The sequence below is a fragment of the Cydia splendana genome, chromosome 22 (genome assembly GCF_910591565.1).
Source record: "Cydia splendana chromosome 22, ilCydSple1.2, whole genome shotgun sequence".
Classification (NCBI taxonomy): domain Eukaryota; kingdom Metazoa; phylum Arthropoda; class Insecta; order Lepidoptera; family Tortricidae; genus Cydia; species Cydia splendana.
The window spans coordinates 10631489-10654176 of record NC_085981.1 but is presented as its reverse complement, the minus strand read 5'-3'; the positions used below and the strand labels follow the sequence as shown (position 1 = coordinate 10654176).

General features: G+C 39.2%; 1 protein-coding gene across 1 annotated transcript in view; it reads left to right on the top strand.

Annotated features, from left to right (window-relative positions):
* Positions 1–22688, top strand: part of LOC134801517 (lysine-specific demethylase phf2-like) — a 45531-nt gene that overhangs the window by 6536 nt on the left and 16307 nt on the right. Inside the window, exons 6-16 of the mRNA XM_063774129.1 lie at positions 1981–2176; positions 2702–2797; positions 5817–5962; positions 7213–7339; positions 8061–8180; positions 9430–9552; positions 10778–10979; positions 14137–14287; positions 17438–17661; positions 20069–20202; positions 22541–22642. Of these exons, the coding sequence (XP_063630199.1) occupies positions 1981–2176; positions 2702–2797; positions 5817–5962; positions 7213–7339; positions 8061–8180; positions 9430–9552; positions 10778–10979; positions 14137–14287; positions 17438–17661; positions 20069–20202; positions 22541–22642 (1621 nt within the window). The remainder of the gene's footprint in view (positions 1–1980; positions 2177–2701; positions 2798–5816; positions 5963–7212; positions 7340–8060; positions 8181–9429; positions 9553–10777; positions 10980–14136; positions 14288–17437; positions 17662–20068; positions 20203–22540; positions 22643–22688) is intronic.

Genomic DNA, 22688 nt, shown 5'->3' with positions numbered 1-22688 from the left:
AGGTTTTTATTAATAAATAATCTACATAAAATTTCCTGCAAAAAACATCTGAACACTTTTCTCTAGGATCAATATTTAAAACGATATCAAAGGAAAAAGTTCATTACAATCAACTCACATGTCACTTTTTTTAGTTTTTAGGGTCCCGTACCTTAAAAGGAAAAAACGGAACCCTTATAGGATCACTCGTGCGACTGTCTGTCTGTCTGTCCGTCTGTCACAGCCCATTTTCTTCAAAAGTACTGGACCAATTAAGTTGAAATTTGGTACACACATGTAAATTCGTGACCCAAAGACGGACATCTTACGTAAACAAATGAATTTTAAACATGGAGGGCACTTTTTAGCCAAGGGGGGTTAATTAACATTAAGAACCTATTTTGCTATGGGCCACTGTTTACGAGTCATTTACGAAAAACTTAAAATAGGGACCTGGAAATTGATTATAATTAACTTACCCCCTTATAACCTCATTAAATATTGATCGTAGCGAAAAAGTGTACAAAACCTTTTTTGTGGACAATTTTATGTTCAATATTTATGTATAATATTTTTTACGAAAAAAAAGCGACCTGTGAACTGATTGTGATTAACTTTCTTCCTTTAATATCGTTTTAAATATTGATCCTAGAGAAAAGTGTTCAGATGTTTTTTGCAGAAAATTTTATGGAGATTATTTATTCATAAAAACCTATTTTGCTATGGGACACCGTTTACGAGATATTTACAAAAAACTAAAAAGGGACTTTAAAATTGATTATAATTGACTTACCGGATGCTTTGTCTTTTTAAATATTAATCCTAGCGAAAAGTGTTCTACATGTTTCTTGTAGGAAATTTTATGTTTATTATTTGTGTAAAATTTGTTTTTGCTATGAGTCATACTTTTCAAATTATTAACGAAAAAATAAAAACAAGGAACCTTAGAATTTATTATAATTAACTTTCCCTCTTTATTATCTTTTTAAATATTGATCCCTGCTAAAAATGTACTAAATCTTTTTTTATTGAAAATGTTGTGTAGATTATTAACGTTTAACAACTTTTTTTTAATTGGCCACCGTTTACGAGTTATTTACGAAAAACTAAAAAAAGAGACCTTAGAAGTGACTATAATTAACTTTCCCGCCTTAATATCTCTTTGAATATTGATCCCAGCGAAAAATTTTACGGAATCTTTCTTGTAGCCAATTTTATGCAGATTACTTATGTTTAAGAATTTCTTTGCCATGCGCCACCGTTATTTACGAAAAACTAAAAAAAGGGACCTTTAATATCAACTATCTCACTTCCAGTCAAGAATTCGATCAAGCAACCGGCAATGTCGGATGCAGCGGGGTCTAATTAGGTTAAAAAACCCGGTTGTCAAAAAATAATATGTTTTGCCAGTCGAAATCGATTTTTACAAAAACATGATCAGTCAAGTACACACTCATATTGTATATAATTAATAATTATTTAGGTACACTCACCGTCTTACCTACCATTTTTAGGGTTCCCCACCCAAAGGGTAAAACGGAACCCTATTAGTAAGACTCCGCTGTCCGTCCGTCCGTCCGTACGTCCGTCTGTCACCAGGCTGTATCTCACGAACCGTGATAGCTAGACAGTTGAAATTTTCACAGATGATGTATTTCTGTTGCCGCTATAACAACAAATACTAAAAGGTACGGAACCCTCGGCGGGCTCGGTGGGCGAGTCCGACTCGCACTTGTCCGGTTTTTAATTTCATTAAGTACTCATCAAAATTCGAATTTACTAATAAATCTTATTCAATATTAATTGCCGAACTAAAAATCCCGGAACTGACAATTCAGAATACCGATGTCGTCAGAATAAGGACGTAGACGTGTTGCGCGGGAATGGTGCGGTGCGCCGCGCGGGGCGCCCGCCTACCCGTTCTACCACGCGTCTGCTTCACCCCCTTGAAAACGTAAAACTCGAGTATAAGAGCGCCTTAAACAATTAATGTTTTCACAGTATGGCACCGCTAGTGGAGCCCCCTGCCACGATACGGCGTCTGGACTGGGCGAACAGCGTGTGGCCGTCAGCGGAGTCCCCACCACGGCCAGCCGTGCAGAAGTACTGCCTCATGTCTGCCGCCGGCTCCTACACGGACTTTCACGTGGATTTCGGCGGCACCGCCGTCTGGTACCATGTCATGCACGGGGGGAAGGTGCGTGTTATATCACACAAAAGTAAAGTTCTATAGTCTGTATCTTTAGGTATTTAAATAAAAGTAAACAAAATCTACCCTAAGTTGAGGGTAGATGAAAACATTACATGATCAATTTTACACTAGGGGGCTGTCCATAAATTACGTCATCGTTTTTTGACGATTTTTGACCCCCCCCCCCCCCCCCCCTAAAATCATCCAAAAATCATGCTTCGAATGACCCCGTTTCCTCCTACGCCATGCTACCATCATCCGATGTCCAGACCCCCCCCCCCCCTAATTTGAAATGACGTAATTTATGAATAGCCCCTAGGGGTACTGTGCAATAAAAAAAAAAACTTTATTTCAGACCAACAGCGATCCATATTTTGTTAGTAACATTTTAGACTTAACACTATGTTAGTAACCTATATCTACTTAGACCTACCGGTGACTAGTTCTGCCCAGTACTTAATGAGCGGGCAGTCGAGGCGCTCGTCTAAAGTGTTTTACTACTACTACTACTAAAATCATTTTCTTTTGCAGATATTCTACCTAATACCTCCTACATCCACAAACCTGGCTCTCTATCAGCAATGGAGCGCTTCCAACAATCAGAACGAAAGATTCTTCGGGGACATGGTAAGTTTAATTTATGTCCAAATAAATAGTTGTTAAAAGACGACCGGTCTGGCCTAGTGGGTAGTGACCCTGCCTGTGAAGCCGATGGCCCTGGGTTCAAATCCCGGTAAGGGCATTTATTTGTGTGATGAGCACAGATATTTGTTCCCGAGTCATGGATATTTTCTATGTATTTAAGTATTTGTATAAGTATTATATATCATTGTCTGAGCACCCTTGCTGACGCATTATTAACCTATGGACTCAGCTGTTACGGACTTACCTTTAAAACTTATTTAGATAAAATAAAGCTACTCCAGATAAGATTAATTAAATATTTGGTCGGTTATAAAACTAGGAAAAAGCACAGACATAATTATGATACACTTTTCTCAACTTGTAAGATACTTCCTGTGCATTGTAAGGTTGTATATTTAAATGTGTTACATAGTTACTACACTGATCAGAGGCGTATTTACAAATTTGGCGCCCCGGGCCATTTTGATTTGCCGCCCCCCTTCATCAGTGACGATAAAGTATTATATTAAAGAAAAAAAAACCTGCAACAAGTACCTTTGGGGTGTGAAATAAAAAAAAACTAAACATTTACCATTTACTCACATAGGCATTTAGATTGTTTTCCCATGTACAAATTGGTTGACAAAATCATCAATAACGCTGTCGTAATTTAAAACGTTTGTCAGCTCAGCTTCTATATTAAGAAGAGCTAAGCTATTCAGGCGCTCTTCGCTGATAGTGGAACGTAGATAATTTTTTATTCTTTTGAGTGCAGAAAGGTGACGTCACTAATGTCACTATTCTAGATACAGATTTATATGGGCCGTTTTTGTCACTCAATGACGATGCGACCTCGTTATATTTGCCTGATCTGATCGGTGACCGGTGGGTACTGCTGGGTTTTGGCCATTGAGAATCAAGGTGAGACATTGGCAGTCAGGCTGGATATAGCTAAGGAGTTCGGTCGGGTCTGGCATCGAGTCTGCTCGAGGGACTATGTTATACAAATGGATCGCTAGCTTTTTTTCCGGTAGACGCACATGAGCCGTATAGTAGACGGAAGCTGCTCCGATAGTGTGGACATTACCGCTGGCGTTGCACTAGGTTCTGTGCTGTCATTGCTGCATATCAATGATAATCATTGATATGCAGACGACAGTAGTAGGGATGCGTATTACACAGGCCGTACCATTATCCCTCATTCTGTGGTGCTGGAAAGTCATCAAAAGTATTGTATTTGTATCAGATATCGAGAGCACTCTATATGTACTGAGTTTCGGCATGGGATCGGAACAATTTAGTGAGATTCAATACCACGAAGACACAAGAACCGCCCGTATGTATATAGTCAGATGGGGTCACAAATAATGTTAGGTACGTAAGTGAAAACGCGAGCGTAGCGAGCGCGAAATTTTTTTGAGAAAATAGTAGGTAAATTTTTAGGGTTCCGTACTTCAAAAGGAAAAAAACGGAACCCATATAAGATCACTTTGTTGTCCGTCCGGCCGTCTGTCTGTCTCAATATAAAGGGTCTTGACATGACAGAGGGCGGCAAAACCGACAAGGCTTGTTATTTAAATTTTACAAATAATTAGGGGAGCGACAAAATTCTGGTCGACCCTATCTGAACAGCAAATAAAATATTTTTTTGACCCAAATTTGCCGCCCCCTAAAATCTGCCGCCCTAGGCTTCAGCCTACTCAGCCTAGTGGTAAATCCGGCACTGCGCCGTACTAATACATACTTCTTGAACGAAAATGTTGCTTAATTTAGGGACTTGTTGGTAGATATTTTTAGCAATTGGTGGGGTTTGAAGCGTTCGTTTGTTTATTAATTTAAATGTCAATTAAAATATAATAAAAAATATAGCTAAGTTTGATTATAAAAGGCGCCAAGAAAAAGCCGCAAGGGGGCGGCTTCGCCGCCCCCCTGCGGCCTGCCGCCCCGGGCCATGGCCCCCTTGGCCCTAGGGTAAATACGCCCCTGACACTGATGATTGTAAAATACCAAGAATAAGTAAGCGTGACACTAGGTCTGCTAAGAGAATAATATTGACACAACCGTCAGCAAAAAACTATTATGGTCGAAGAACAAAAGAATACTTGATCCCCAAAATTTATAACGAGTACCCTCTTTTACTTGAAACACCTAAATTGAACATAGGTAGATTGAAGTCGAAATTTAAACAAATTTTACTACACAAATATGAAAATTTAACCTAGCTACCTACTTTCTTGTGTTAACAAAGCGTTTGTGCCGCTATAATATTATAATAATTCTTCCTGTTATGTTCGTGTTATGAAATGTCACTATTAGTACTATGTTAGATTATCGCAAGATAGATTTAGGATACATACATATAGGTAAATTTATATGTTCTTAATGATAACTTAACTTGTCACTTAATAATTAGTGATACCTATTTAGCTTAAGATTAGTTTAGAGCGCACCGCCAACAAACTGTCTCACAGTTTGGCGAAACATTAGATTAAGGTACTAAATATTGTATTTTTTCTGTTAAATTTTCAATAAAAAAAAAAAACCCACGACACAAGCCTTCTTGAGCTTACCGTGGAACTTAGTCATTTGTGTAAGGACATCCTTATTATATTTATTTATTGTCAAAAATGTCTCTTCCCCTTTAATTAATGAATGTAAATAAAATTTATTGGTGAAATCAATTTAATATTCTTCATATATATGCTAATTTTTATTTAAGCCTCTATAAGTCAGAACTGAACTTTATATTAAAGCGATAAGGTTTAATTTTGCGTTCCTTATGCCTTATAAAGGGTTAACTTGCCCTGTTAGTTCAAATTTTGGAGGCTAAATTTGACCCACTTCCCGATTCAATCTGAAGTGACACGCCTGTGTCTGTGGAGACAGGAGGTGGCCATAGGAACTCTGTGATTATTAGTTGCCTGTGGAAAGAAAAGTACAGTCAGCAATTTTTGCCAAAAACTTATTCCCTAAAGTTATATAATATTATAACAGATAATATAGTAAGACATGTTGTTCTCAGGTGGAATGGTACGGCACGGCGGAGCTGTGCGCGGGTCAGTCGCTCTGCATCCCCGGCGGGTGGATCCACGCCGTTCTGACCCCGCAGGACACCTTAGTGTTCGGGGGCAACATGCTCCACTCCTACAGCATTGAGATGCAGCTGCAGTGAGTACAGAAAACCGGACAAGTGCGAGTCGGACTCGCGCACGAAGGGTTACGTACCATTACGCAAAAACGGCAAAAAAATCATCACGTTTGTTGTATGGGAATCCAAATTAAAATATTTATTTTATTCTGTTTTTAGTATTTGTTGTTATAGCGGCAACAGAAATACATCTTTGAAAATTTCAACTGTCTAGCTATCGCGGTTCATGAGTACAGCCTGGTGACGGACAGACAGACGGACGGACAGCGGAGTCTTAGTAATAGGGTCCCGTTTTTACCCTTTGGGTACGGAACCCTAAAAAGAGTCCAGCTATTGTCGTGCATTAAGTTAAAAGTACGCTAGTAGCACAAGAATACACCCAAGTCTAAATTTGAAGAACTCGATTCGTTTTTACGAGACTGTTAAAGTATTGGATACCTTTGAGAGGATAAATTTAGTTCCTTTTGAGTTTTTGGTGGTTCTTCCTTGTCGTAACCTCATAGCTGAGGGACGTGACGAGTGTGGACACTCTTCACCAGTGCTCTCCAAGCCGCTCTGTCCCGGGCCCAGTGCATGCTAGCCTGCGATGTGGCGTTTGTCACTGACCTAATTCTGTCCGCCGTTATTTTGTGGTTATTCCTATATATCTGATTTGATTCGATTGATATCTGATGGCGACTGTACCTACACTTACTTGCGTAATAGGGCATTTCTATTTAAAGTGGTACCACCAACTTGCATTTTGGATTTTTTATATTATTTCCACTCAGAATCACGAGCTCTCACGATCCTAATACAAGAAAAAAGGTGTCCCCAAAATTGCATACAAACATTTTTTGTCCGTTTTAATAAAAAAAAAATAAACGACACGTGGAAATAATATAAAAATTCCCAATTCTAACAAAAAATTTTGGTACAACTTTAAATAGAAATGCCCAATAAGTCAAGTTTAGTACAACAATCAATATACAATCTGACAATTTGACGACCGGTCTGGCCTAGTGGGTAGTGACCCTGCCTATGAAGCCGATGGTCCCGGGTTCGAATCCTGGTAAGGGCATTTATTTGTATGATGATACAGATATTTGTTCCTGAGTCATGGTTGTTTTCTATGTATTTAAGTATTTATATATTATATATATCGTTGTCTGAGTACCCACAACACAAGCTTTCTTAAGCTTACCGTGGGACTTAGTCAATTTGTATAAGAATGTCCCTATAATATTTATATAAATTTAAATTTAAAATCTGAACTTGTATTTGTGTTCAGGATATACGAGATCGAGAGGCGAGTGGAGACGCCGATAATGCTCCGGTATCCATTATTCGAGCCGATGCATTGGTACGCGGGAGCGCACCTTCTCACCATGTTACGGAGACACAACGAGGAGACGCAGGTATTGACTGTAGGATACACGAATAGTGGAGACGCCGATAATGCTCCGGTATCCATTATTCGAGCCGATGCATTGGTACGCGGGAGCGCACCTTCTCACCATGTTACGGAGACACAACGAGGAGACGCAGGTATTGACTGTAGGATACACGAATAGTGGAGACGCCGATAATGCTCCGGTATCCATTATTCGAGCCGATGCATTGGTACGCGGGAGCGCACCTTCTCACCATGTTACGGAGACACGATAGAAGACGGAAATACAAGCGTGACAGAGTGGTGGTGGAATGGTTTTTATCTCAGTGATGAAACAACGCAAACTGATTGTGTTTGGGATTGTTAGAATTGTCACCATGACTATTAGTTGCCCGTGGAAAGAAAACTCAGCGATAAAAGCTTGTACCACAGAATAAATAATAGTACTACCGTACAGAAAAGACACTTCCTACAAAACCGAAGTTTCACAGCGATTCAGGGACGAATCATGCTGTCCCTTTATAATGGATGGCACTATCCCTTTCGGCTATTTAGGGTTGTCAAAGTCATTATCTTATCTGTGGTCGTGCACGCAAAGGGACGTCAAGTTGTGCCAACCCTAATAATGCCCGAATGGAGGAGGGTCGCCCCACTGCTTGTACCAAAAATGAAATTTTTGACAAAAACTTGTATTATGAATAAAAATAATTATGAATTAATGAAATAATAATGAATTGTCTTGTCAGGATGAAGACTTCACCCTGCACGAGGTGGGAGCGCGCACGCCGGCGCCGCTCCCCCCGCTGCTGCTGCGCGGGGTGAGGATCCTCGCCACCGCGCTCAAGGAGTGGCACGCGCTTAAGAGCGTAAGTATCATTGAGACCGGTCTGGCCTAGTGGATAGTGACCCTGTCTGTGAAGCCGATGGTCCTGAGTTCGAATCCCAGTAAGGGCATTTATTTGTGTGATGAACACAAATATTTATTCCTGGGTCATGGGTGTTTTCTATGTATATAGGTATGTATATCGTCGCCTAACACCCATAGTACAAGCTTTGCTTAGTTTGGGGCTAGGTTGATCTGTCCCATAATATTTATTTATTATTATTATCATCATACCTGAATAAACTTTATTAAACTTAGAGCACTCTCTTCTTCTTAGTCGGATACTCTTGTCAGAGCAGTCGTGGTCATTGAGGTCGTTGTACGGCCTTTTTCGTTGTTTCCCGCCATGCTTCTCTATTTATTGCATTCCGCACGCACAGATTTAAAGGTGACCCGGTGAGAGCTTTAATTTGGTCGGTCCATCGCATTGAAGGCCGCAATCTGGGTCTTGTGCCATCCACTCTGCCCTGAACTACAAGCCTCTCCATGGCGTCGTCTTCCCTGCGCGTAACGTGACCGTAGTAGCTAAGGATACGAGAGTGAACGATTGCCGAAAGTCTTTGTGTAACTTTGAGCTCCTGGAGAATGGATATATTAGTGCGACGCTGAGTCCATGATATCCGCAGCATCCTTCTCCAGCACCACATTTCCAAAGCATCAATGCGTTTTCGTTCACTCTCTCTCACTGTCCACGTTTCAGCACCGTAAAGCAACATTGGGAAAACGAGAGATCTTACGAGGCGAGTCTTCGTTGCCTTTGTGATGTTACGGTCTCTCCATATCTTGCAGAGTTTCTCCATTGCAGACCTAGTAATGGCTATGCGTCGCTTGATTTCATCTACGGAGCCTCCGCTGTCTGAGATCAATGACCCCAAGTATATGTATGATGATACAACTTCACAGTTTCCAATCGCTTTTGGTTTCTTTACGATGTTACGGTTCACAACCATCATCTTGGTTTTCAGTCGGTTGATCCTCAAACCGAATTCGAGACTGACTGTTTCAACGCGACGCAATAGTGCTGCTATAAGGTGTTCGCTTGTTGCTAGCTTGTTCACTTAGAGCACTAATCCGGGGTTAACCGGTTAAACCTGGAGTCACCATGGTTACCAGTACAATTTGACACTGGGTAAACGGCTTAACCGGTTAACCCCGTGTGATGTGCAATTAACCCAGTGGATGATGCTTAGTGTGTTAAAAACTAGTTGTATTAAAAATCAATTTACTTGCAGACCGACTCGGCGAAGCGCGACAACGTACCGAAGTGCCTCAATTCGGGTCAGCTAGTTAGAGAGTTATGCAAAGAACTGCGCACTCTCGAGAAACGGTCTGCCAGCGCGGCCAACAAAGATAAGGTAAGTATTATACTCAGTTTTTGTTATGATTAGAAAGAACTTCTGGCAAAAATAAAGGTAAATTGTTATAGTATGCCATATTGTTATATTTGCCAAGGACCTATGGAGCTCAGCATTCTAGGGGTAAAACGGATTGAGCGAATCCGTAACTCTACGCTGCGTTCAAAACGCATTACTGATGTTGGAACTAAGACCGCCAAGCTGAAATGGGACTGGGCGGCCACGTTTGCTCCATGCACCCACAGAGGTGGGCCAAGATAACCACGGTATGGGTGCCGCAAGACGGGCGAGGATCTGGTAGGCCCAGACGGAGATGGCGGGACGACCTGGACGCATACTTTAACAACTGGCCGGAGATTGCTCAAAACCGAGACGAATGGAAATCGAGGGGGGAGGCCTTTGCCCAGCGGTGGGACACCTTATAGGCTTATAATAATAATAATGTTATAGTATGCGGAGAAACAACTAACTCGCGTTTGTTACAGTTCAGGTTCTATTCTATTTACTGCCTTATGTCGTCAGGTGACTAGTATAATTCAGTAATAGGGAGTATTACTGCAACGTTCTGCCGCCAGAGTGCAGCACTAATTTATTTAGTAAACCATAGAGTAACTTATACATACCAGGCCTTAAACAGTTTTTTGACAAGTTTTCACTATGACATTGATGCATCAAGGCGGTTTAAGTGGCCTACCGCGAAACGCGAAAATCTAAATTTCTTTATCTGCCTCTCTATCGATCGAATAGGCAAGAGTGATAGAGAGGCAGAAACCGAACTTTCGACTGTCGTGTTTCACGGTAGGCCATGTGAATGGCTTAGTGACGCCCTCTACTCATATTTTTGCGTAATATTCCCTATTACTACCACGAATTCAGAGCCATAGTGAACCGTACTAATAACAAAACAAGGTTGATTTTTACAAGCTTTTTGTTTAAATACTTTTATGTAATTAGTGAGTTTTGGTTGTCACCTGGCGATAAGGTCTTGATTTGTACCGATTTTTACATACATACAATAATTGAGTCATATCAAAAATAAGCTATTGGATAGATTCCGTCTCTTGTCACTTGTGTGAAGTTACCTCTCTTCCAAACTATCCTTCCCTTGTTTTGTATTACAACGATTGTAGTTGCAGGCGTCCATAGGCTACGGGGACTGCTGACCATCAGGTGGGCCGTATGCTTGTTTGCCACCGACGTGATATAAAAATTAACTTTTTTCCAGGACTTCAAAATAAAGAACCACGTATCGCCCAACAAAGCGATGGCCAAAAAGCAGCCGGCGCCAAAGAAATCGCTGAAACTGACGCTGCCCAAGCCGATCATGCACATGGCACAGCCTGACGAGTTCGTCGAGGAGAAAATATACGCGGACAAGTTCTATATAGAGAATAAAGAGGTTGTCTATGACAGCAGGTACCCGCAAGGTAAGCGAATAGGGTGTATTACCACAGAATAAGTAATAATAGTATTATCATACAGAACGGCCACGCACCGCCTCGCCCCGACTCGCATTACCTCGCCCCGCGACTGGCCGCGACATGAATCTGGCGGACTTCTTCTCAGTAAAACGACTTACCCACACATACACAATGACGCGTGTACAGACGTGCCGCGCACACAAGTAAACGCAAATGATTTTTGATGTATGGCGTGTCCGCCCTGTGGTATCACTGCAATGTTCTGCCGCCAGAGTGCAGCACTAAGCTATCTAGTAAACCATAGAGTAACTTATACATATTGTGCCTTAAACTGTATTTGACAAGTTTTCACAGACAATAAAATAGGACATTGATGCATCAAGGCGGATTGTTAACAAGAGCCTACCGGGAAACGCGCAAATCGAAATTTAGTTATCTGCCAATATGCAAGGATGAAAGAGAGGTTAGATAACGAAATTTAGATTTTCTTGTTTCGCGGTAGACTCCCAGATTCTGATGGTTTGTGGTAGTAACGCCCCTTACGCAGAGTTTCGCGTAATATTCCCTATTATCACTACACCTTATAAAACAAAGTCCCCCCCAGCCTCCCCCAACATAAAATAACAGCATAGGTACCTTCAGAACCACAGCGCAGGCTTCGTCATCATACAAATAGGTCACCCACCTCAGGTTTCGTCAAAATAAAACGTATATTTTCACATATGTCATCCGCAACACGCATCGACAAATTTAAAAGGAAATTGGTCATTACAAAACAAACAACAACACTTACTTGAATAGGGTATTTTCCTACTAGTCAAATCAGTTACTTTTTTAGAACTATATGTAACACCTCTATATCCATGGTTTTTCGCATGAAATAAATGAAATGAAATGAAATGAAACTGTCAAAACGATTTGCTAATATGGAATTTATATGAAACATTTTTATATTTCTATCTGATTCATTAAATAGAACATGTGTTTAAAAATAACTCCTATATGTGTTTTTCTAATAATTATCTGGTGCTTTATTTATTTCGAATACAGTATAATTACGTTATAATTATTTATTAGGGTTCCGTACCTCAAAAGGAAAAAACGGAACCCTTATAGGATCACTCGTGCGTCTGTCTGTCTGTCTGTCTGTCTGTCTGTCTGTCTGTCTGTCTGTCTGTCTGTCTGTCCGTCTGTCACAGCCGATTTTCTCCGGACCTACTGGACCAATCAAGTTGAAATTTGGTACACATATGTAAGTTTGTGACCCGAATACGGACATGTAACGTAAACAAATGAATTTTAAACATGGGGGCCACTTTTGGGGGGTAAATGAAAAAATGAAAAAAAAAATTTTTCAAACTATATCATGTTACATATCAAATGAAAGAGCTTATTGTAAGGATTTCAAATACTTTTTTTTTATAATTTTCGAATCAACAGTTTAGAAGTTATTCAAGAAAATAGGCAAAAAATTACCATTCCCCCCCCCTTATCTCCGAAACTACTAGGTCTAAAATTTTGAAAAAAATACATAAAATAGGTCTATACCTATAGATGACAGGAAAACCTATTAGAAATGTACAGTCAAGCGTGAGTCGGACTTAATTACAGTTTTTAATCCGACCCCTACGGATTTTTTAAAGAGATTTCACTCACGTTTCACATAAAAAATACATTGTTAACAGTGCCGGATTACTTAGAGTAGTAGTTTTCTTAGAGTAATTGGTGATAATTTTCTGATAAGATAATCATTTTAAATATTTAACGGTCTTACCTACTTACGAGTAATTGTAAGGTCAAATTAAAAATAATGTTTAAAAAAAATGTTAAATTGAGAGCTAGCTTAAAGTTTTTTGTACTCGTCGACTTTAATGGTTGAATTAATAAAGACTTTGTAACCAATAAGCAAAACAAGCACGTGCTTACGGCACCACGTTCAGGGACGGCACCAAAATGCCAGGTTGAAAAAGGTGAACAAATTTTAAAATTAGGGACAGACACATCGTTTTTACCACACGATTTTTTTAGCTGTCCAAAAGCTAATTTGCAAAAATAATGGCGCGTAATTCTTTGGGAAACAATCGGTAGCAGTAGAAGAGTCGTGATTACATGCATAGATTCGATTTCAACCCACTCTTTTGCGGTTCGGCGTTAGGTCTTATGCGAGGCCTTCTGCCTTACGGCAAAGTTGATCTTCTGCCTTAATTACACTTGGGCGTGGATCCAAATCCAAGCTTTCCTCTTTCGCAGCTGGGCCTACTGCCTTTCTCACACTTCGCCAATTCAATTCCAAGCTCTCTGCTTTCTTGCATATTTTATGCATGAAAACAACCTCGCTGAGACCCTTAAATATCGAGCCCTATGTGAAGCTAGGCTGATAGAAAACTGTCCCATCCCTTCTCTGTATGAAATCCTGGATTCGCGCCTGGTTGGGACTAAAATTAAAATTGCGTTTTTATATCGAAAAATTTTCGCGCTCGCTTCGCTCGCGTTTTCAATTACTTTATAAGGATATATGATAAAGGTGACATTCGGGTGGCGACTGCAGCAACATTACTCTGTTGCAACGTTACTGCTGCAGTACTGTCAACTTCCGTGATAAAATGATGTGACTGATTTCCATACTAAAAGTAAAAATGTACAACTGTCTATCATATTGCGTTTTTATATCGAAAAATTTCCGCGCTCGCTTCGCTCGCGTTTCTATTACTTTCTACTCTATGATAAAGGTGACATTCGGGTAGCGACTGCAACAGCATTAGGTACTCTGTTGCAACATTACTGCTGCGGCACTGTCAATTTTCGTGATAAAATGATGTGACTGATTTCCATTCTCAGCTGTAATGCGGCAATGAACTTCTCTCAATTTACAAAAAAATCAATGTAATCTTGATGACCCTAGGGAGAGGGGGCACCTAGAAATGCTTAGGGCATCAAAATATCTTAATCCGGCACTGATTGTTAAAAATTGTGTAATATACGGAACCCTTGGAACGCGAGTCCGACTCGCACTTGGCCGGTTTTTTGAATACGGTATTGAGCAAGGTTTTCGGCAGAGGGGTAAGCTTTTAAAGGCGACTCCAGTTATTAAATGCTCTAAGGATAATATCATATCAGTTACTCTAATAAATTTAAGGTCTCTCAGTCTAGTTATGTTTCGCAGGTATAAAGTACGCCAACGGTCTCCAAGACACGAAGTACATCGTGGAGAGCAAGGAACCCCTCCCCGAGAAATACACGTTCCAACATTACGAGGAACCCGTTTACCACGACCCGGCTTACGACAGGCAGGATAAGAAGATGATGAAGATCAGGTACCAGTTTTAAAATAATAAATAAGTAAATATCGTATTTACACAAATTGACTAAGCCCCACAGTAAGCTCAAGAAGGCTTGTGTTGTGGGTACTCAGACAAGGATATATATAATATATAAATACTTAAATACATAGAAAACAACCATGACTCAGGAACAAATATCTGTGTCATCACACAAATAATAGTTATTTGTTTTACAAGGGGGCAAAGTTGTTGTTTAGCAAAGGTTGTTAGGGCAAAGTTTGTGCTAATGTTGATACCCGAGCAAGCGAAAGATTCCAAAATTGAACACGAGCGTAGCGAGTGGTTCGAAAAATGGAATCTCGAGCGTTGCGAGGGTTTCAAAGCACGAGGGTTAACAGGGTGGCCACTTTCTGGAAAACCGGGAAAACCGGGAAAAGTCAGGGAATTTCGCTAGTCATGGAAAAGTCAGGGAATTGTCAGGGAAATTTAATGGAGGTCAGGGAATAAAAATTGTCTCTGTATGTACATAATATAAGTACATAATAAAATAATAAAAAAATATTAATTTTACCATCTGCAAACATTATATTATATCTACTATAATTAGTCTAACGCATTCACTGCCAGGGGGCGTGGCCTAGGAACAAACTTGTATGACGGTGGACGCACATTTGCGTCGGGGGCAGTGAATGTGCTAACCTGTTCACTTTAAAAACCCGCAAACGATGTACAGATAAGCCGTTTGGCACACGCATACCTACTAGAGGTCAAAACAAAATTTTTGACCCGCAGTTCCTAAAAATATTTCCCTTAGGAGGGGAGTGCTGAGTCATTGTTTTTTTGTATGGGAAAGAAAATTTTTTTTTTTCACAAACTTATTGTGTGTGGTATCATATGAAAGAGCTTTTTGAGGCGATTCTAAAACTATACCACATCATTACATTTCAGCCATTTTTTTATGATTAAAACAATAATAATTTTCAAAACATACCAAGGTTGAGCTTCTCCAGATACGATATGGCTGATTTTTTTTTTGTATAATATACCACAAATGATACGTGATATCCTCACATCTAACCCTAATAAAGCAATTTTGAAAATAATTTCATTTAGTTTTTATTTTTATTTTTCAATAATACTAAGTGAATACAGTCCTACTTCAGTACCTATTTTACGAAACTTAATGGAACTGTACTGCAGATACGGTGCATATTAATCATAAAATGATACGTAATATCCATATATCCAACGGGAAATACCTCTCTACTACAGTTAAATAAGTCTCGTAAAATAGGCACTGAAGTAGTACCGTGTCACTGTAATAATGAAAAATTAAAAACAAAACTAAATGAAATTATTTTTAAAATTGGTTTTTTGGGGTTAGATATGAGGATATCGATATCACGTATCAGTGGTATATTGTACAAAAAAATAATAAGCCATATCGTATCTGTCTCTAAATTTTTTTTTTATCCCATAAAAAAAACAATGTCTCAGCAAATTTTTTTAGGAACTGCGGGTCAAAAATTTTATTTTTACCTCTAGTATGCGTGTGCCAAACGGCTAACCTGTACATCGATTGGCGGTTTTCTATGATATTGGGGTCGTACGTCTGACGCTAAATAGGTTAATAATAGATAACGCTATATCCTACCACGGCAGTATAGACAAAATAAATATTAAAAAAAAATGATCCACGCGGCTCGTAATGCTCACTCCTTGTACACGGAGCAGCTACACAAAAGGATGGAAGATTTAAGTCCAGAGGCGAAAATCAGAGCAGAAAAAAGAAAAACTGCGGAAATGGTCAGAGAACTAGAAACAAAAAGGCGAAAAATTCTCGAAGGAGCTGCCAAAGAAGCGTTATTGGAAAAACAGATTACCAAGTTGCAATAGATTTTGTTATTATTTTATATCAAAAAATTGTTTAAGGCCTTGTATGTATAAGTTACGCTTATGGTTTAGTATGTGCACTAGTGCTGCACTCTGGCGGCAAAACATTGCAGTAATAAGTACTCCCTATTATTTTTTATCGGGCTATTTCGTTCAATCATGTATCGAGTACGACCACGGTCTTTAATATATACTGAATTTTAATTTCTTTTTTATTTTGCTTTATTAAAACAAATAGTTTTTCTTAATAAACTGCTTAAGTATTAAGTAACATCAATTTCAAGGACATTGGGTGTTGAAAGCCCCTTAATTTGTGTATAAAAGCGGTTTTATTTCATTTTTTCCACGATTTTAACAAGTCTACAAAATTTTCGGTTTCGACAAAAAAACATGTTTCGGTCGGACACTAAAGATTTTTAACCGACTTCAAAAGATTAGGTTTCTCAATTCGTCGCTTTGGTACCATAATACGCAAAACGTTGAAGTCTAGTACTTACTAATACGATTAAGGTCGGTATAAAGTGTTCCCTTTAGTATTTCTCGCTGGATTATATTATATGATACATTTAATATCCAATAAATTCAGTAGTCCTCTGTACCGTTTCAATTGGTTTTTCCTGTACAGCTTTCAATAAAAATAAATAAATTATTGGGTAATTGTATGAACTGTTGTATGAACTGTGATAGCAAATTACAATTTATAAATACAATGAAACAGTACAAAAAAGTCACCTGACGTAGGATGTGAACCCACGACTTCCGTCTAACTATGCTTTCGCTCTTACCAACTGAGCTATTCAGATACTAGGTACTTCTTATTATTTCCGTTTTTGTATTATTTCATTGTATTGATAAATTGTAATTTGCTATCAGATAATTCTGCAAAAACTCAAAAATGTATTCCAATTATATATTTTATATTTATTACATTTAAGATTATGGTCAGGGAAAAACTTGAAAAAACGCCTGGAAAACCGGGAAAAGTCAGGGAATTTTGGTTATAGTAAAGAGTGGTCACCCTGGTTAAACAAAATTTGCCTCCGAGTGAAACACAAAATTTTTCACCACACCAACCCGAAGCAAATATTAAATATCAAACAAAATCAAATTCAAATGAATGTTATATTATATGTATCAGTTTTTAAAGTGCAAAGTAAGCCTTTCCGAGCTGGTGTGGTGAAAATGCCCTTATTGGTATTCGAACCCAGGACCATCAGCTTCACAGGCAGGGTCACTACCCACTAGGTCGTCGGTCGTCCAAAATAAACTTAACAAATTTCCATTTTACAGCGCCTCCCCACCCCGCGAGGATCAGCCCCCTCCCCCCTACACCCTCCCCGAGCACTCCATCCTCAAGTCACACCTCGTACGGACGGACAGACCCGCGCTCAAGCCCATACACCAGTGGACCATCTCCAAGAAGGACATGGGATATCAGGAGGAACAGATACTCTTCACTAACGAGAACCTGCAGGCAAATATGAGGGTTGAGCAGGATATCAATTATGGACCTGGTAAGTTATACCAACACCTTATAAATCTAAGTTGAACAAACGTTAGCGCGATGTACGATTCTCGCTGGTTATAACGGCGCCATCTAACGGGATATCGGGTAAACCAATCAAGTCACCTCATACGGACGGACCGACCGGCAAACCCATACACCAGTGGACCATCTCCAAGGACCTGGGCTATCAGGAGGAGCAGACATCTTTCCCTGTCACTCTAATTACGCCTTAATTGTAGTGAATGAGAAAGATGCCCGCAACTTGCGAACTTCGGTGTTCGCGGTAGCTCAGCAGAGCACTCCATAGTCCTCAAACAATACAAAAGGCTTTAAAAGCTGACGTTTATATACACAAAATGGTCTTGGCCGTTTTTTTGCGAATTATTCCGAAGTGCGTCTGTGTTGCCATAGAACCTTATCACAAATAAATAAAGTTCACTGCTCATGAAAGGGGCTCGTTTGTGGCTTTCCATCACAGAAAGGTCCTTATGGTGCAAGTGCAATAAGGACCTTTTTATTAGTGATGTACCGACTATTGATTTGGCCGACTAGCCGACTAATCGGCGCTCGAATGGCCGATTAGTCGGCCGACTAGTCGGCTAGTCGGCCAGATCATTAGTTTCGTATAAGTTCAGGTGAAAAACAATAGTTTTGCTCCTTTGGTTGCGCTATTCGTCATAATTTAGCTTGGCTAAAAGGTGTTCTCTACACGTTCAAAGACCTATCACAAGAATCCTCGTTCAATTTCTGTCTTTAGTTCTTTTATTTTGCGATCCTGAGCAGGCCAGCTTGTATATTTCCAAGGCTCTATTTCCAGTAAGTAGTCGCCAGTTAAGAACCATCCCCTGTGGTCAGCATCTTTACGAGCAACGTGCCCTGACTAAGTCTCTAAATTTAGCAATAACTTTATTAGTTCCTCATGTCCACCATTAAAAAAAAACTGAATAATAATAATAAAAAAAATTACTATCGAACTTGCACATGAAATTACACGAGAATCACTTGAGATCGAACTGGGGAGCGATTTTTGAATTTCGATTGCTCGACTTCGTCACTCGAAAATCGGTGGAAAACGGCGAAATGCTAATACACCATAATTAGTATGGAGTAGAAACTTTGGAGTAGGTATTTTTATTATAATGTTTCACTGATATTCGGTCCTTACCTATGAAATTGGCGTTTTTGTTCATAGATATAAGTCTGATCCTAGTTTTTTTTTTTTTACAAAAGTACATACACAATTACAATAAAACTACAGTGCACTCAATAAACAACGATTTTACATACAATTAATTGTTATTTTTTATTGTTAAGTGTTCAGAATTAAGCCTTGAAAATAGGTCTTTTCATGTGCTGTCGGTTCGAGTATTAAAATTACTTATATTTTTCTAATGGTACCAATTTTCAAGAAATGGAGATATTGAAAACATACCTTAAAGGTGTCAAAAATTACTGGAAAAATTTTGTTTGGTTTGAATTAGCCATCAAAAAAATATCCGCAAAATTAATTGTATGGAAATTCGTGTTTCGTTGAAATTCTCCGAACAAAACGCCAATTTCATAGGTAATGACCTAATACCTACCTGTATTTCTACCGCTTAGTGCGTCAAAGGTGAATTCCAGCACTTTTATTAATACCTACCGTAAAGTCGCCTGAGCACATGGCCTATCGCACACATTGAGACTATAAAAAACACAAAACACGAAAAATACTTACTTTTCGTCTGTCAAACTTTCCCAAGTAATCAATCCATTGAAAACCACCTTCAACGTCTGTCTATGTGTGCGCTTAAATACAGCTATTTGTATGGAAGTCAAAGGATAAATGGAGACGACTGAGAAATTTTCTATGTTTGGGTCGTCTTCTGTAAACCGTTCCTTTTTGCGAGCGATAGAAATTTGGAATCGAGTGGTATTGACCACTCGTTTTCAATTCTATTCGTAGAATTTAAATGCCTAGTAGTGGAGATATTATTGAACGAAATACACGAAATCTAGCGGTCGAAATTCAAAAATCGGCCCCCTGTAGAGGAAAACACCATCCCACCAACATATGATAACGATCAAACGCTCAATTATATGAACAATAGTTTTCGTATGCACCCTGAATAGGAATTTTAGTAAAATAAACATAAAACATATGGTAAATATTGACTGATGTTTTTTTTTCTGTTTTTCTTTCACTAATAAAGTGCCGACTAATCGGCCATTTTTGCCGACTAGTCGCCGACTAATCGCCGACTACAAATGTGGCCGGATAGTCGGCTTTCCCGACTAGTCGGCGACTAGTCGGTACATCCCTACTTTTTATCTGAAATTCCTACAGAAATTCTGATAAGTAATGTTCCGTATTGCACTTGAAGGACCCTTCTCTAATGGAAAGCCACATTTTTGAACTAAAACATTGTTCACAGGCATGTATTCAGCAGAGGACATCCAACAAGACTACCAATACTCAGAGGCGGCTAAACCGGGCTCATACCAGCCGGAATATGGATACCCCACAGCGGCTTATTCAAGGCTCGAAGCTCCTATGCAAACTGTGCAGGTACGTTTATATCTACGAACTAAATTGGATATTTAAATATCAATTTTAACACATATTACCCGATATCCTTCGAGCAAGGCACATACAGGGTGGAATATTTCTAGAGACCGAGCTGAAAGGATAGTGTTGTTTAAGTGATCTACAATCGAGTTATTATAATCGTAAAGCTGGATTAAAAATAAAACAAAATCATTAAAATGAAATATTTTTATATCAGTGACAAGTTGACAAGCCTACAAAGTTCTTACCTACATTTTAAATTGACACATGTCATGTCATCGGATCTACTTGCTAAAGTTTTTGCACTATAGTCAATCAATTAAATCTAACTTCAGACGATCAGGTATGTTTCAACGCATTCACTGCCAGCATGGTGGGCAGGCGCTGTCTGTTTGTCTCTATAATCGCTTTTTGCTACATACGAGTTTTCGCATGTAATCGGCTACGCGCGCTGGCACTGAATGTGTTAAATTTATTAACATAATTAGTTGATCACCGCAAATGATGTTCACAAATGATCCCAAAAACAAAACCGGTAAAAAAACTGGTTCCTACCCTTTTGTGTTGTGTATAATCATTAGAGATGCACCGGATATTCGGTTACTATCCGGTATCCGGCCTTACCGGCCATTATTTTAACATCCGGCCGGATATCGGATAGTGGCCTACTATCCGGCCGGATACCGGATAGTAACATTGCTTGATTTCGGAGTAAATAAAATTGGAATAAGAAACAGTCACGGTTATAATCGTACTCGTTCATTATTTTAAAACAATTTAAACATTCCACTCACTCAGAGTTGGGCAAAAATTAACTGGAATAAGAATAAGAATAAAAACAGAAATTTTATTCTTATTCAAATCGATTTGAATTAGAATAATTCTTGCACTAGTTATTTTAGAATAAAATTAAGGTGAATAATTCATGTGACTTTTATTTTAAATGCGGAATAAAAAACAGAATAATTATTCCAGAAGTGGGGCTATTCTAACTAAGGTTTTATTCAATTAAAATGTTATTTAGAATTAAGTTAGTTTTATATTTTGTAAGTTGATTTTCACCCTTCTATTTAAAACTCGGATTGATTTGATATTTGTTACTTTAGTTTAGGTATAGTACACATTGAAGAGTTCCGCTATACACTATCTAGTTCTATCATCCGATCAGGGTGCTTAGCCAACATGCCAAACGTTGACGCTCCGTAGAGTTGCGCATAGTCTCTCTCTATCACTCTTACATATTAGTGCGATAGAGAGACAGAGAGAGCGCTTCGTTGTCGGAGCGCAAACGAACAGCTAAATTGTACCCAAAGATTTGGTTATTAAATTAAAAACAAAAATTGTCATCTTGGCTAGGCACCTTGGGTGCATAGCCAACATGCCAATCGTTTGCAGTACGACAACGAAACGCTATCTCTGTCTCTCTATCGCACTAATATGTAAGAGTGATAGAGACAGAAAGCGCTTCGTTGTCGGAGCGCAAGCGATTGGCATGTTGGCTAGCCCCCAGAACAGCAAAATTTACCTAATGATTTGGTTATTAAAATAAAAACAAAAATTGGCAACTTGGCTAGGCACATTGGGAGCGTAGCCAACATGCCAATCGTTTGCGCTACGACAACGAAACGCTATCTCTGTCTCTCTATCGCACTAATATGTAAGAGTGATAGAGACAAAGCGCTTCGTTGTCGGAGCGGAAACGATTGGCATCTTGGCTAGGCCCCTAGACCAGCTAAATTGAACCTAATGATTTGGTTAGTAAATTAAAAATAATACGGTTACTGAAACTATGCGTTATGCGACTGTCAATTTGTAAGATTTTATTCCATAAAATAGGTATAAATTAGACAAGAGACTAACTACTATTACATCTGCCTAACTATACGTAATTAGTACCTATACACCCGGACTACATTTTTATTCGTGGAATATTATTTCCATTAAAAATCATGATTATATTTATTTGATTAAGAATAAGTTATTCTCATTCAAATTTTTCTCATACGAATTATTCCCGACCAAAATTATTTGAATATTTTTGACGGGAATAAAATCGAGGTGATTTTATTCCTACGAATTCTTATTCAAATAATGATTTTATTCTTGAATGTCCAACACTGCACTCACTTGCGCGCTGCGCGAACGTTCACTACGAAACAGGTCAAAACCTGCATAATGCGCACCTGAAAAACCGAAATGTAGGTATAATTCCGCCGGCCGAATATTCGGCGGCCGGATACCGAATATTCGGCCGATGGTCAGGCCGAATATCCGGTATCCGGCCAAACAACTATCCGTTGCATCTCTAATAATCATGTACTTAAATATAAATTGACAGCAGGCGGCGAGCTACGCGCCCATGGTACCCGACATGAATGGTTACCACGCGCTACCTTCATACGACGCTGCCATAGCGCAGCAATATCCCGCCAATAACTATGTAAGTTTACCGACGCACAATGGGGTTGGCAACTGTCAAAGGTTTG